The sequence below is a fragment of the Lactuca sativa genome, chromosome 8, assembly GCF_002870075.4.
Source record: "Lactuca sativa cultivar Salinas chromosome 8, Lsat_Salinas_v11, whole genome shotgun sequence".
Taxonomy (NCBI): Eukaryota; Viridiplantae; Streptophyta; class Magnoliopsida; order Asterales; family Asteraceae; genus Lactuca; species Lactuca sativa.
In genome coordinates, this window is record NC_056630.2 from 296,506,144 (window position 1) to 296,520,709 (window position 14,566).

At 37.5% G+C, this 14,566-nt stretch overlaps 1 protein-coding gene and 1 long non-coding RNA gene across 10 annotated transcripts; one reads left to right on the top strand and one right to left on the bottom strand.

The window, feature by feature from the left end:
- Window positions 1–7,435: 7,435 nt before the first annotated feature.
- LOC111884900 (uncharacterized) lies at window positions 7,436–11,098 on the bottom strand. Of its 2 annotated transcripts, XR_002847947.3 has the most exons (5): window positions 10,462–10,603; window positions 9,954–10,037; window positions 9,550–9,603; window positions 8,359–8,419; window positions 7,436–8,263 (listed from the first exon to the last, which is right to left on the bottom strand). It is a non-coding gene; the product is annotated as an uncharacterized LOC111884900 (long non-coding RNA). The 2 variants fall into 2 exon arrangements; XR_002847948.3 differs by lacking the exon at window positions 9,954–10,037 and having other exon boundaries at window positions 10,462–11,098.
- Window positions 11,099–11,172: 74 nt separating this feature from the next.
- LOC111884898 (glutamate--tRNA ligase, chloroplastic/mitochondrial) lies at window positions 11,173–13,606 on the top strand. 8 transcript variants are annotated; one of them, XR_006186089.2, is made up of 6 exons: window positions 11,175–11,521; window positions 12,004–12,160; window positions 12,257–12,359; window positions 12,711–12,812; window positions 13,032–13,146; window positions 13,226–13,606. XR_006186089.2 is itself a non-coding variant. In XM_042897673.2 (5 exons), the coding sequence occupies exons 3-5, from the start codon at window positions 12,277–12,279 to the stop codon at window positions 13,286–13,288; spliced, it is 261 nt and encodes an 86-aa protein (XP_042753607.1). In that variant the 5' UTR covers window positions 11,181–11,521; window positions 12,004–12,160; window positions 12,257–12,276; the 3' UTR covers window positions 13,289–13,606. The 8 variants fall into 8 exon arrangements, 2 of the variants coding, with proteins under 2 accessions (XP_052622907.1, XP_042753607.1); XR_002847943.3 differs by having other exon boundaries at window positions 11,173–11,521; window positions 12,652–13,146; XR_006186088.2 differs by having other exon boundaries at window positions 11,173–11,521; window positions 12,711–13,146.
- The last annotated feature ends 960 nt before the right edge of the window (window positions 13,607–14,566 follow it).

Here is a 14,566-nt window from a genome sequence, read left to right on the forward strand (position 1 = left end):
GTTTGAGGGTAGACTCAGTAATGGAGGGACTCGGCGAGTTGTTCATACAACTCGGCGAGTCCAAGGCAATCTTCTTAAGCTCAAGAACAACTCGTCGAGTTGTTCATATGACTCGGCGAGTCGGATGAAGATTTGTCTGAGTTCTTGGATCGAATGAGTACTCGTCGAGTCGATGCCATACTCGACGAGTAGCAGCGAGTAGGGTCGAGGAGTGAGGATAGGGACTCGGCGAGTTGGCGGCCCAACTCGGCGAGTCAGGTCAACTGTGGGTTGACTTTGACCGAGAGTTGACTTTGACCGAGAGTTGACTTTGACCAAGGGTAAAAGAGTCATTTTACCCAGTGCAGTGTTTAGTATTTGATTGAGTGTGTTATGGACTTGTAGCCGGGGAGATACCGGAGCAGCAGCAGTTAGCCCTCAGAGCTATTCACTCAGCATCCAGTTCACGAGGTGAGTTTCCCTTCAGTAGGAACGGGTCTACGGCCACAATGCCGGCCCGTTTAATTATCAGTAGTTTCGGACTTTAGTCTGATGCAGTAGCTAGAGTGCTTGATGTCTTTGTGATTCAAGCATATTTGTGTTATGTGTTCCGGACTTCGGTCCGATGCAGTATGCAGTATATGTTATTATAAAGTTGTTATGTGTTATGCTATGTCATGATCAGTCAGTTCCGGACTTCGGTCCGATGCAGTTAGTTCCGGACTTCGGTCCGATGCAGTCAGTTCCGAATTTCGGTCCGATGCAGTTAGTTCCGGACTTCGGTCCGATGCAGTTAATTCCGGACTCTGGTCCGATGCAGGGGACAAGGTCCCGGTCAGTTCCGGACTTCGGTCCGATGCAGCTAGTTCCAGACTTCGGTCTGATGCAGTGGGCAAGGCCCAGTATGTGCTTTATATGTACTGTATGGTATGTGGTAATTTGGGGGAGCTCACTAAGCTTCGTGCTTACAGTTTCAGTTTTGGTTTCAGGTACTTCCGCTAGCAGAGGGAAGAGCTCGGGTTGATGGCATCGCACACACCACAGCTTCAGCTTTTATCCTGGGAGTTGATTTATTTCTTGATTTTTATATGACATGGATATGATACAGTTTTCCGCACAGTGTTGAGTATTATTTTGAGATACATCATGTATGGTTTTATGATATGACACTCAGATTATGGTTTTTGGTTATGTTGAAAAACGAAATTTTTGGGTCGTATTTTTGGGTCGTTTCAATTTATTAAAACAACCACCCCAGAAGCTCAATGAAACATTTACGGTGGAAATGGCCAATGGGAAAACCGAATCCACCGGGGAAATCTACATCGGATGTACCCTAACCCTAAATCAACATGTCTTTTGGATAGACTTGATGCCCGTATCAATTAGGAGTTTCAATGTGATTATTGGCATGGACTGGTTAAGCTCCCACCATGCTGAAATTATGTGTCACGAGAAGGCCGTTCGCCTTCGCCTCCCCAATCATGAAAACCTAGTAATTTACGGAGACAAACCTAGCATGAACCTCCGCCTCGTCTCGTGCATGAAGGCACAAAAACATCTACGAAAGAACAATTTGGCGTTCCTGGCTCACATAGTGGATAAAACCAAGGAAGAGGTTAACGTTCAAGACATTCCCATAGCATGTGAATTTCCAGACGTGTTTCCTGAAGATCTTCCAGGAGTACCCCCAAAGAGACAAGTGGAGTTTCGAATTGACCTCGTTCCAGGAGCAACTCCTCTCGCTAAATCACCCTATCGGCTAGCTCCTGCTGAAATGCAGGAATTGTCCAGCCAACTCAGTGAACTCTTGGACAAGGGATTCATCCGCCCTAGTTACTCGTCATGGGGAGCTCCAGTCCTTTTTGTCAAAAAGAAGGACGGATCTTTTAGAATGTGCATCGATTACAGAGAGTTAAATAAACTCACTGTTAAAAATCGCTACCCACTCCCACGAATCGATGATCTATTTGACCAGCTCCAAGGAGCTAGTTATTTTTCTAAGATAGATCTACGATCCGGATATCACCAACTCAAAGTCCGGGAAGAGGATATTCCAAAAACCGCTTTCCGAACTCGCTACGGACATTATGAATTTGTCGTAATGCCCTTCGGTCTGACAAATGCCCCTTCCGCATTTATGGACCTAATGAATCGAATCTGTCGACCATTCCTCGACAACTTTGTCATTGTTTTTATCGATGACATCCTCGTCTATTCTCGAAGCAAAGAAGAGCATGGCCAACATCTCCGACAAGTCCTAGAAACTCTACGATCGGAAAAGATGTACGCCAAACTCTCCAAGTGTGAGTTCTGGCTCCGGAGTGTGAACTTCCTAGGTCATGTAGTCAGCCAAGATGGAATCCATGTGGATCCCTCTAAAGTCAAAGTTGTTGAAGGATGGGCAACCCCGACAACACCTACGGAAATCCGTCAGTTCTTGGGTCTAGCAGGCTACTATAGGAGATTCATCCAAAACTTCTCTAAGATCGCCAAGCCACTTACCTTGCTTACACAAAATCGCGTACCATTCAAATGGACGGACAAACAAGAAACCGCATTTCGAACCCTGAAACAAGCTCTCTGTAGCGCCCCGGTACTATCGCTACCGGAGGGAACGGAAGATTTCGTGGTCTACTGTGACGCGTCAAATCAAGGCTTAGGTTGCGTTCTCATGCAACGTGGAAGGGTGATAACTTACGCATCTCGCCAACTAAAGACGCACGAAGTAAATTATACGACCCATGACCTGGAATTGGGAGCCGTGGTCTTCGCTCTGAAAATTTGGAGGCACTACCTGTATGGTACGAAGTGCACCATCTTCATGGACCACAAAAGTCTCCAACACATCTTGAACCAGAAAGAGTTGAACATGAGGCAACGAAGATGGGTTGAATTGTTAAACGATTACGAGTGTGAAATCAAGTACCACCCGGGCAAGGCCAACGTGGTAGCCGATGCATTAAGTCGGAAGGAGTACTCAAATCGTCGTACGAAAACACTCTCTATAACCGTCCAATCTCACCTAGCCACTCAAATTGCGGTAGCCCAGTCGGAGGCCATGAAAGCGGAAAACAGGGCAAGTGAAGCACTGCGCGGGATGGAGAAGAACCTAGAGGCAAAGGAGAATGGAGTATACTACTTCATGAACCGTATTTGGGTCCCTAAAATCGGAGGATATAGGGAGGTAGTTATGAAGGAAGCCCACAAGACGCGATACTCCATTCATCCTGGTTCAGACAAGATGTATTTGGATATTAAACAACACTATTGGTGGCCTAACATGAAGGCGAAATTGCTACCTATGTTAGTAAGTGCCTTACGTGTGCCAAGGTAAAGGTGGAATACCAGAAGCCCTCAGGGTTATTACAGCAACCGGTAATTCCTAAGTGGAAATGGGAGGGGATTTCTATGGACTTCGTGACCAAGCTACCCAAAACATCGGATGGACTAGACACCATATGGGTAATAATCGACCGACTGACGAAATCTGCCCATTTCCTGCCAATCAAAGAATCCTACAAGATGGAGAGATTGACGCGTTTATACGTTCGAGAAATCGTGAGACTCCATGGAGTGCCAAAATCTATTATCTCGGATAGGGACAGTAGGTTCACTTCACGTTTTTGGCAATCACTCCATAAGGCAATGAGAACTCATCTCGACATGAGCACCGCTTATCATCCGCAAACGGATGGTCAAAGCGAACGAACCATCCAAACGCTCGAAGACATGCTCCGCGCATGCGTGATAGACTTTGGGAAGTCTTGGGATACCCACTTACCTTTAATCGAATTCTCATATAACAATAGTTATCATTCGAGCATCAAGGTGGCTCCTTTCGAAGCACTATACGGGCGTAAGTGTAGATCACCATTATGTTGGGCTGAGGTGGGTGATACCCAACTAGCGAAAACACATACGTCGGACAAAGCACTAACGGGACCGGAGATCATTCGGTAAACCACGAAAAAGATCGTCCAAATCAGGGCTCGATTACAAGCATCGTGTGACCGACAAAAGAGCTACGCCGATAAACGACGAAAGCCCTTAGAGTTTCAGGTTGGTGATCGAGTACTGCTGAAAGTCTCACCCTGGAAAGGGGTTATACGTTTCGGAAAATGGGGAAAACTGAACCCACGATACATTGGACCTTTCGAGATCGTCGCCCGAATAGGTCCAGTGACGTATAAGCTGCAGCTACCCACAGAGCTAAATAGTGTTCACCCCATGTTCCATGTCTCTAATCTAAAGAAGTGCCTATCGGATGAGACACTCGTCATTCCCCTTGACAAAATCAAAATCAACGAGAATCTCCTGTTCGTGGAAGAACCGGTTGAAATCATGGACAGGGAGGTGAAGCGTACTAAGCAAAGCCGCATCCCGATCGTGAAGGTACGGTGGAACGCGAAGCGTGGGCCAGAATTCACATAGGAGCGCGAAGACCAAATGAAGCAAAAGTACCCTCACCTATTCTAGCATTCTCAAATCTATCCTTCAAACAGAATTTCGGGACGAAATTCCCTCTAACGGGGGGATGATGTCACAAATAGAAATTTTGTGTCATGTAATCTATACACTCAAGTTAAATGTAGAATCAAAAACTCAAAGAGCATGTATGATGCTTACTCTATGACATCTAATTTTCAAACAAGTGCACCATACAAGTGCTACAAATAGTCATCAAGCAATTGGAAACCCTAGAAGTTCTTGTTAGGTCCATTTTGGGACTAGGACTTCCTTATTGGACTCATTGGGCCAATAAGCCTCCAATTTGACTATCATGGGATTAGAACCTTTAAATGGGCCCTAATTAGACACACATTCATGTATTTGAACATTTTGGGCCATATTGGACCTAGAATGAAATAAATTAAATATTATGAATCATAATTAACTCAAACTAGCCCAACAAAGTGTAAAAATCATATTCTATTTTTTTTGGGCTAAAGATCATCCAAAATAACTATAATAGGGGCTTAGGGGCAATAAAGCCCAAAAATCTTTTCTTCCTTTCCAAATCTCGGCCCAAGACAAGCCCAAGAAGAGGAAGTGGACTATTGGCATGACACCTCACTTTTGTATGGGGGATATCCAAGTTTTACACCTCAAACATCCATGCAAATCTCATCTCTCCATGCAAACCACTCTCTTCTTCTCCCTCTCTCTCATTCTCGGCCGATTCCAACACACACACACACACACAATTCACTCACTTTTCTCTCAAGGAAACTCTCTCATAACTCATCCATATTTTGAGATCTAAGGAGAAATCAAGAGGATTTTTACACAAAAATCAACATCTAAGGTAAGAAATCTCTTAGATCCTTAAACTAGCTACTTCATTTCATCCAAAAATCACCACTTAATTCATTCAAACTCATGATCTTGCATCCTAGAAACACCTCAAGGCCGAGATCTTCATCAAAGTGTGCTAGGGCCGAAAATCACCTCATTTTCTTTCATCTTTTCTCCAAAACCGAAACCACACCCAAGGTGAGCTTCATACCCCCTTATTTTCGGTTTTTATAAGTTTTGTGGTGGGAGAATACAAGCAAATGTGTAGATCTATCATTATGTGTATGCCTTGTATGATTTCTATGTTTATTTACATACTTTTGTGTGTTTATGGTGTTGAAACTAGTCAAAAGGACCTAAAAATCGAGATTTGTATTATGATGCATGAATCAAGTGCTAAAACATAACATTATACATAAGTCATTACTAGAAAAATAACCAAGATGGTTTAGATGAACATCTTGGGCTAAAAATCACATTTTTTTGACTTAAAATGCTAAAAATATGAAGTTTAAGGGCTCAAAATGTCAAAATACAAATTCTGGAGGTTAAGATGTGTCAAAACAATTTCATAAAGGAATTTTCCAGAAATATACACTTTAGAATGTTTAAAATGTAAATTTCTAAACTTAATGGGCTAAAAGAGAACTTTTCGGCCCAATAAGGCCCAATATGCGAAAATTTCAAAGTTGAGGGGCTGAAAATGCGTTTTCCTGTAAAACAGGGGTCTACTAATGTCCCAAGTCCATTTCAAGGGTTAAAAATGCTTTTCACATTTAAAAGGGACCAAAAAATGCAAAAATTCTCTATTTTGGGCCAAAAGTGTAAAATTTGCGAAAATGAAGGTTCCAGCCGAAAAAGTTTCATTTTGAGGGACTAAAACTGTTTTTCAAAAAGCTTTGAGCTGAAAAATACTTTTTCTATAAGTTTTGATACTAAAGTGTCAAGAAAAATGGCTTAGGGACTAAAATATAAATTATTTTATATAAGGGTCCAAAAGTGTAAATTCATACAAAAAGAAGGGTCTGAAAAATATAAAAGATTAATGTCTTAAGCAATGAACCCGACACAATGAAATGCTAGTACCTCAACTATCGGCGAAATACAATACACCTACAACACCAAAAATCGTTATCAAACGAATTGATTCGGTCTCGAATCAATAACAAATCCGAAACTACTAACGCGGCGATACTTCAATACACACATGGAAATCTCGAAAACTCAATACACACGCGGAAATACACTAGACGTCGACACTCAGTCCTTGGGCCCAAAAGTTTCAAATCATGCTTGTTGGGCCTAGCTAGCCCAATGACATGATCTTTAGGCCCGAAGGAAATTTGCTTACATGTAGTTGGGTCTAATACGACTTAATTCCGTGTAAAAGGACTTTCAATGGCAAACGTGCTGTTGGTCCCCATGGGTCCTTCGGTACTGCTAGCGAAGTCGAGAATTCACCAATGCGAGTTGGGCTAAGGGCCCTTCGCATTCACTATAGCCTTGAACGACGTAGGGAATTACCGGGGGCTTCGCACCTTCTTTTTCCCCTCAGTTGTGGGGCTACATGAGTCCGGGGGGGGGGGGGGGGGGGAGGGGGTTAAGTGAATAAGTGCAAGCGACGCCTAAGGGATCGTTTGTACGGTTGTCAACTGGTCGTTTTCAATAATGTACGTTACAACAATTCACAATCCACTATTAATCCCACGTCTCCGGAGCTCAACGAATACACTTGTCGTAACGAAATAACAACACATAAACTTATTAAAGTAAAGTGATAGGAAAACGTCGGGTTTTCCTAGGGTTTTCAATTAATACACCTTCGAACTACATACCGAGTTTTACAAATCGTACTCTTACATTTATAGAAACAAACAAGCATACTTATGGATCTTCACACCTTTTAGACTATACTATTTTCAGAAAATATCGGATTTTTTGGTGGTTTTCAAAACAATACAAAACATTGGATTTCAAACATTACTTATGAACTCACCAACATTTCATATGTTGACATTTTTCAAAATACTTGTATTCTCAGGTAACAGATAAAGTGAAGGAAGAATTGTACTCTATGATGTTTTGCTGTTGTTTAATTAGTATCGAACAATCTACTTTTGGGCATGTAATATTATGGAACAATGTAATGGATGTAAACACTATCAGTTGTAATATTCAAATGCTTGGTGATGAATGATGTTATGTTTCATGTATATTCATTGTAATGGTATTCAATCGAGTCACAACAGCCCCCGGACGTTTCCGCCGTCTGGTTCGGGGGTGTGACAATCCTAATATTTTACATATAATCCCTTGTCAAATTGTTGAGGAGTCTTGGTCACGTATACGTGTGAGCTTCTTCTTCCCTGCCGTTTTGTTCTCCAATGAAATGCTTACACAGCTCGCTGATGCAGTGATGCACCCACTACGTTGCCTTGATCTCTATCACTTTATCTCTTCGCGTTCTATCACTCTATCTCCACCGATTACTATTCTCTATACAAAGTGATCCTCGACCGTGCTTTCTTGGTTTCTGTTTTGGGATTAATTGATCCGCTTCTTTTATTTAATCTTAACTAGTAAGTGAACCCGTGGTGAACCACGGGTCGGGTTGTTTTTGGGGTTTTTTTTCTGTTTTGAAGTGGGTTTTGTTCTTAGGCCCATACAGTTAGTATTGATGCTGGTAAATGTTCTATAATTTTTTTTAGGTTTTCTCTTTGTTGAGTGTGAATCATTATAACTATCATACTCATAGTTTTCTTAAAAACTAACTATTGAAATTATATACTTTGTGTATGTTTTTTTAATTTAAAAAACTATTAGTGATTAGTTTGCACATAAATTTCAGATATAATAATTATAAAACTATTTCACTTTGTTATATATAACTCCCTTACAAGGTAAAATATTGTTGGAGTACTGGTAAAAGAAACAATGTGATGTTTCACAAAAGATAATTCCTTGGTAGGCCTAAACTGTGATGGATCTGCACATGAGCATAAATGGTTAAATTAGTCATTTACAATTGTTATTCAAAAATAAACTAAATTCATAGCAAATACATGATGCTGATAATAGTACCTGCGCCATGGGGTACAAGTTCCTCAAAAATCTCTTTTTCCCATAACTTCCACTTACGTGTCTGCATTCAGCAAAATTGGCGCTTTTATTGAAGTGATTCCTAATTTTTTGAAATAAGTAGGACTTTTTTAATCATCATATATATTAGAATTCCACAGGCATATTAGTGTGAGGTTGAAGATGCATTTTAAGATTTTTGTAAATAGGTCAATGGCATCCATTGTAACATTTTAATAAAAAAAACAATATTATAATATGTAAAAATAAATTAAGATTCTAACGTTTGCTCTTCGAAAATTCATTTTGAGGGCGTTATAAATTACATGAAACACGACCAAGAAGAGAAGAATATAAAGATATGCAATTGATGCAGTTGCTCAACTGTTATGATCTCCTAATATCCCTCGTCACAATAATGCAATATATATATATATATATATATATATATATATATATATATATATATATATATATATATATATATATATATATATATATATATATATCGTTATATTTGTTAGAATATGAAATATGCAAGCTAAAGTTTGTTCATTATGATGATCTCCAACTCAAGGAAGCCCTAAATGACGTTACACTTTCAAAGTTCCACCAATTTATAACATTTTAAGAATGCTTTGTAAATATTTAGTTCCCAAGCCTCTATTTCAGCCTTTATCTGTCGCCTTCTCAATAAATAACAATTTCTCGTATCAATTTAAAATCTAACCCTGTTTTTAACATTACTCCTATAAAAATTCTTCATTAGCAATGAAGTAATCCAAGGTGGGTCTTGTATATCATATGCATTAGTAACTTTAAACATTCATGTTCTGTAGCCACCCTATTAAACTCAAAGGTTACATCAACATCAGATTATTTTTGTATTCTTGAAGTCTTCTTGATAGTAATACATGCAAAGATGTAGCTAAACGAAGAAGTTGATTATTTTATCATTTAATAATAACGAAGTATACAAATAGTTGTTTTACAAAACACATTATCATTCCATTTAATTAAAAGGTGTAAGTAGAAAGGCAAGTTACCAGTGTTGAACATAAGCTACACATGCATACTGAAACATTACCAATTATTTCTTGCATTTGTTTATTAACTTGTTTAACAACATAAAATAAAAAAAAATGGTAAAACTGAAGAGTATGTTGTTATTTGGTGCAGTTCAACAACACTTACAATACACTGCTACCATGCATACTTTATACTTTGCCTTAGATGCCTGCAATCATCCTACAGTTTCAAAACCAAAAATATGAACAATTTAAAAGTTACCATTAATTCTATAAAATATAATAATTTATAACGTAAAAACAAAAGGAATTAAGAGAAACTAATGGAAACATGACTAAACCATTCAACCTCTCCTATGGCATGGATGAAAATATAAAAAGGAATATAACACCTGTGACAAAGGGTAGATTAGAACTGACATGAACCAATTGAGTAATCCTTAATTGCTATTTACAAACATTTAAGTCATGGGACTTGTTGCAATGATCTAACTTACAGCAACAAACAAAAGAAACATGAAGAAATCCATCAAAAACTCAATCAAGTTAAAAGATTCACATTTCACACACCTGAATTCATACAAAACAAAAAAAGAAAGGTTGTGTAGTGCATATTAGACTCATTGGAGAGAATCAAGATGTTTTCCGAGAACACTGTAAGATAAAATAGAAAAAATAGGAAAGATGTTAAGATATTTGAAGTGATGACTGAATTTCATGGAAGACACTATGATTTGAAAGAAAGTTACGTTGGAGTAAGCAACCAGTTTTGAAATCAAGTAACTGAAGTTCATTGAGACATATGAACAAAAAGTTGGTGTGCAAATCAATTTTTTTTAATTCCACCACCAACGATACCACTATTTATGATATCCTTCTATACCTCGAACGTAAAGGGCAAAAACAATGGAAAACTTATATTAAAACTACATAAAACACAAACATATATAAGAATTTGAAGGAAACGCCCACACGGAATTGAGGGTTCAAAGAGAGTGATGTATGTTCTGGTCAATACCAACCGATAGTTGCCATCAATGTTTTTTTATGCAATTGGAAATCCTTAGCGATTACATACCTGACTTGTCAGGAAATTTAGAAATATTTGAAGAACGCACGTTGAATTTCGTTTGGTTCCTGCTCCTCTTTCGATTTCGATTTCGAATTATGGGGTTCGCTCGCTGATTATTTTGATTTTTGAAGGATAATTGAGATTGTTTTGGTCCGAATGGTGATGTGTTTGGATGGTTATTGAGATTGTTTTGGGTTTTGATTTGTTGGTGAAGCAGAGGATAAGAGGAAAGACGGTGGAGAAAACGTGGAAGCATAAACTGTGAAACATGTGGCCGATGAAAAGAAATTCGACCGGTAGAGAAGGCGATGGGTTGAAACAACCAACAACATACCGAAATTCCTCAGATTACATGCACTTGGTTACAGGCGTTTGGTGGCGGAAATAGAGCGCAAAAGTTTTTGGTGAGAGAAATCGAAATCCTATATTTTTGGATGAAGTCGTCGGGAGAATCAAAGGAACAGTGGGAGACGAATGAAGAAGAAAGGAAGATAGTAGGGGAGACGAATGAAGAAGAAAGGGGCGGAGGAATTTACAAAGTGATGTGGATGGTTACAAACTGATGTCGATGTTAAACTTAGAAGGATGTAAACAATAATTTTGTTAAAGTGATGTGGCGAAATTCTGAAAAGCCGGAAGTTTACTGTTGTCAGATGCATTGGGTTTTAATATATGTATATAATGCTCATACGATTTTCCGTTGTTGATTGTTTTTTATACAACAAAGGTTGAAGCGGTCCACTGGTGCTCCGATTCATCGACCCCACCTTCTCATTACTGATTGTGGCTGCACTAGATAGTACATTCGATGGTTTGAACAGACCAACAGTGCACCAAATACTCCTGCGACATCACAGACTCGATACTTCCGGTTTCCAGATTTGAAGATCATGGCTAAGGAAAAGCCTATAGAAGGAGTGAGTAATCAGATGAATGCGATTGCGTCACAAAATCTCGATCAAGCACTTGCTCGCTGGTTTCCAGATTTGAAGATCTTTCTTTCTATTTTCTCTACACCATCATCGATCGCCACTGTCGTCCATGCCACTATCGGTTCTTTCCACAGGTTCTATTCGTTCCTTCTAGATCTTCCCTCAAATACTGATTAAAAGAATTACTTCCATATCGGTTTTTTCAGTCAATAAAAAATGCTCCCTTCTTGCCTTATATTGTTCCAAGTACTCACAAATTTAATTCAAAATAATCATGATTCGAAGTTGTAATCATGTTGACGTTGAAATTAAGTTGATGTTGGTTATAGCAATTTCAAACAATTATAGGTGATACTGTCTAATTTGGATTTTTCCTTCCTGCACACCTCGTGCTCGACAAAATGCCAAGTAGAAAAATATTGATTAACCCATTTCAAGAACTTTAATTTTAAGATCAACCCAACTCATATTATCCTTAACTAATGGTAATTAAAAGTTTGATTTTGTCTAATATGTTATATGTTGTGATATGATTGATTTGATGAAAAATAGGGCTAAAATGGTAATTTTGTCATGTATGGATTGACTTATTTGGAATTTAAATTAAACCATATAGCAGCAGGAGTGGCAGTTGTTGGTGGGGAGACATGTCATCTGAAGAACATGCTTAAGGCTGCAATGTTTGGTGGATTTGGATACATCGTAACATGCAAAATGGTTTCAATACAGGTGTTGCAGTTGGGCCTTACATCTCCCTCCCTTACTACCCAAAGGTTGATAAGAGAACAACATGTATTCTTTTTTAACGACTTAATATATAAAAGTCAAAGGTTATTTGTCCACATTAAGCCATACAAGCTTTTTTACAGGATGATGAATCTCTTGCAACATGACTGAGAAAAGGAGTTGCTACCCATGGAAGAAGAAAGGCAAAAGGAGGAAGAGACGCATGAGAAACTGGAATAAGAACAGGTAATTATCATATTTATAGCTTTTTATTTGTAGTAAATTTCCTTCTAAAAAACAAATTCTTATCAGTTTTGAAGTTACATGAAGTCAATTGTGAATGTAGCCCGAGAAACTAAAATTGGATGTTGATCGTGTAACTGCATAACTTGATGATGATCCTAATAAATGTTTCTTTCATTGTTATATTTGATAGAAATTAATGAATTGTTTATTGCAATGTATTTTTACATAGTGTACTAAATTAGTAATGGCAACCGGAATTTTGATCTGACTTTGTTTATTTTGCTGAAATTAGAATTGGAATCGAGATACTGAGAAGGTTTTGGTTTATTTTCTGCAACCATTGTGGGTTAGGTGGTTGTTTTAGGTATTTACCTCAGTCAATTGTGAATTATCTAGCATTGTTGGGTTGGAGTGATGGGACTAATGATGATTTTTTCACCCTTGACCAACTAGGTTAGTTCATGTAATGTAATCTTGTGTTATATGCACATAATATGCCCTTTTTCGTCTTCTTAAATAAATGTATTTCTTTTTTCTGTTACAGTTGAAAATTTCTCAATTAATTGTGTCAACAAATTTGATTCAACCAAATTGAGATAATGCAAATAACTCATTGTATTATTAATTTTCATCATTAGCCTTTTATAACTTTTGTATTTAAAAAAAATAAAGATGGATGAATGGCTTGCATTCAAAAGCTCTTCCCATGGAAGAGTTGATAAAGACAGTTGGTGATCAATGGAAAAGCTCTGACATCCCTAAAGAGTCAGAAGGGATCTTTATAGAAGTAAGAATATTTTATTTTATATTATATTATATTCTAAAATAAAAATTGGTGTTACAATATATAGTTTTTTTCTATACAGGATACTTATAAGCTTTTAGAAGGTGGGGTTGATGTGATTACTGATGCAGAAAAGTCACTGTAAATTTGAAGTGGCAGGCAAGTTTCACCATTCATAACTATGGATGGATGGATCTAACATACAAATACAATTGCCATATTCCTCACAACCACCTCAAACGATTAGGCCTACAAAATGTTGAACTACTTACTTGGTACTGTAAACGGATGTAAATTTTTGTCTGTTTCTGGGTTATAAATGATGTATAAAAGAAATATGCTCTTCCTTATTCCCATTCCATGAACATATGCTTTTCAAGATTGTTTTTTTAATCAGTTTTGAAAGTATAAAACATCCATTGGTGATGCGGGAGAAATTGTGATTAAAATAGACATTTCTACATCTAAATGTGGTCAGATCTGTAAATAACAATGAGTATATACTTCTTTAGAACATGCAATGAATTGAGTTTCCTAAGTTTGAAATCCTCATCCATGCAGAAAAAGTATTAAAACGCTATGAAATACCTTTCAACCCCGCAACGCGGGAGATTCTTCACTAGTTAGATATAAATTTTGGGGTGTCGTTGTAAATCCGGTTATATTACGGCCTCATATATGATTCTACTATATTAGAAAGTGTTGCAAAACCATATCACATATAGCTTTTCAACCTAAGTTATAAATGAAATCAACTACTATACTTTTACCTTGTTGTAAGAATAACATTTTTTTTCATAAAATCCTATAAGTATATTTTTAGGTTGTAAGAATAACCTTTTTTCATAAAATCATATAAGTATAGTTTGTTCGACTTTTAACCCATTTGACTCGTTAAAGATAAATATAATTAAAACAACCTAGTCTTAGGTATATGGTTTGAATGACGACGTTGATTCCGATGGAAGTTAAGAACCTAATAATCACGTTATGGACCATGAATAATAATTAAGACACTTATATATTTGGTCCCAATGACCAATGTACAACAAGAATGACGAAAAAGAGTTTTTTCCTCCTCCGTGAGTCCCTGTACAAAAAATTGCATCATATGATCCCTAATGAGACACCTATCAATATGGCTTAAAATGAAATGAAAACATACATTAAAACCATTTGTTTTTCTAATTAGTTTTAAGATATGTTACTTAATCGAAAAATTAACCAATTAATTATCATTTATACATTAAGCTCATGATTAAAAACACAAGAATGATATAAATATGCAAGTAGAAAATGTAATCATAACATAGAATCAAAACCTATACAAAATTAACCATAATTAACCAATTGCTCCATTGATTCATCCAATATTGAAAATAAAAATAATTAATTATAATAATAATAACAATTAAAATGATAG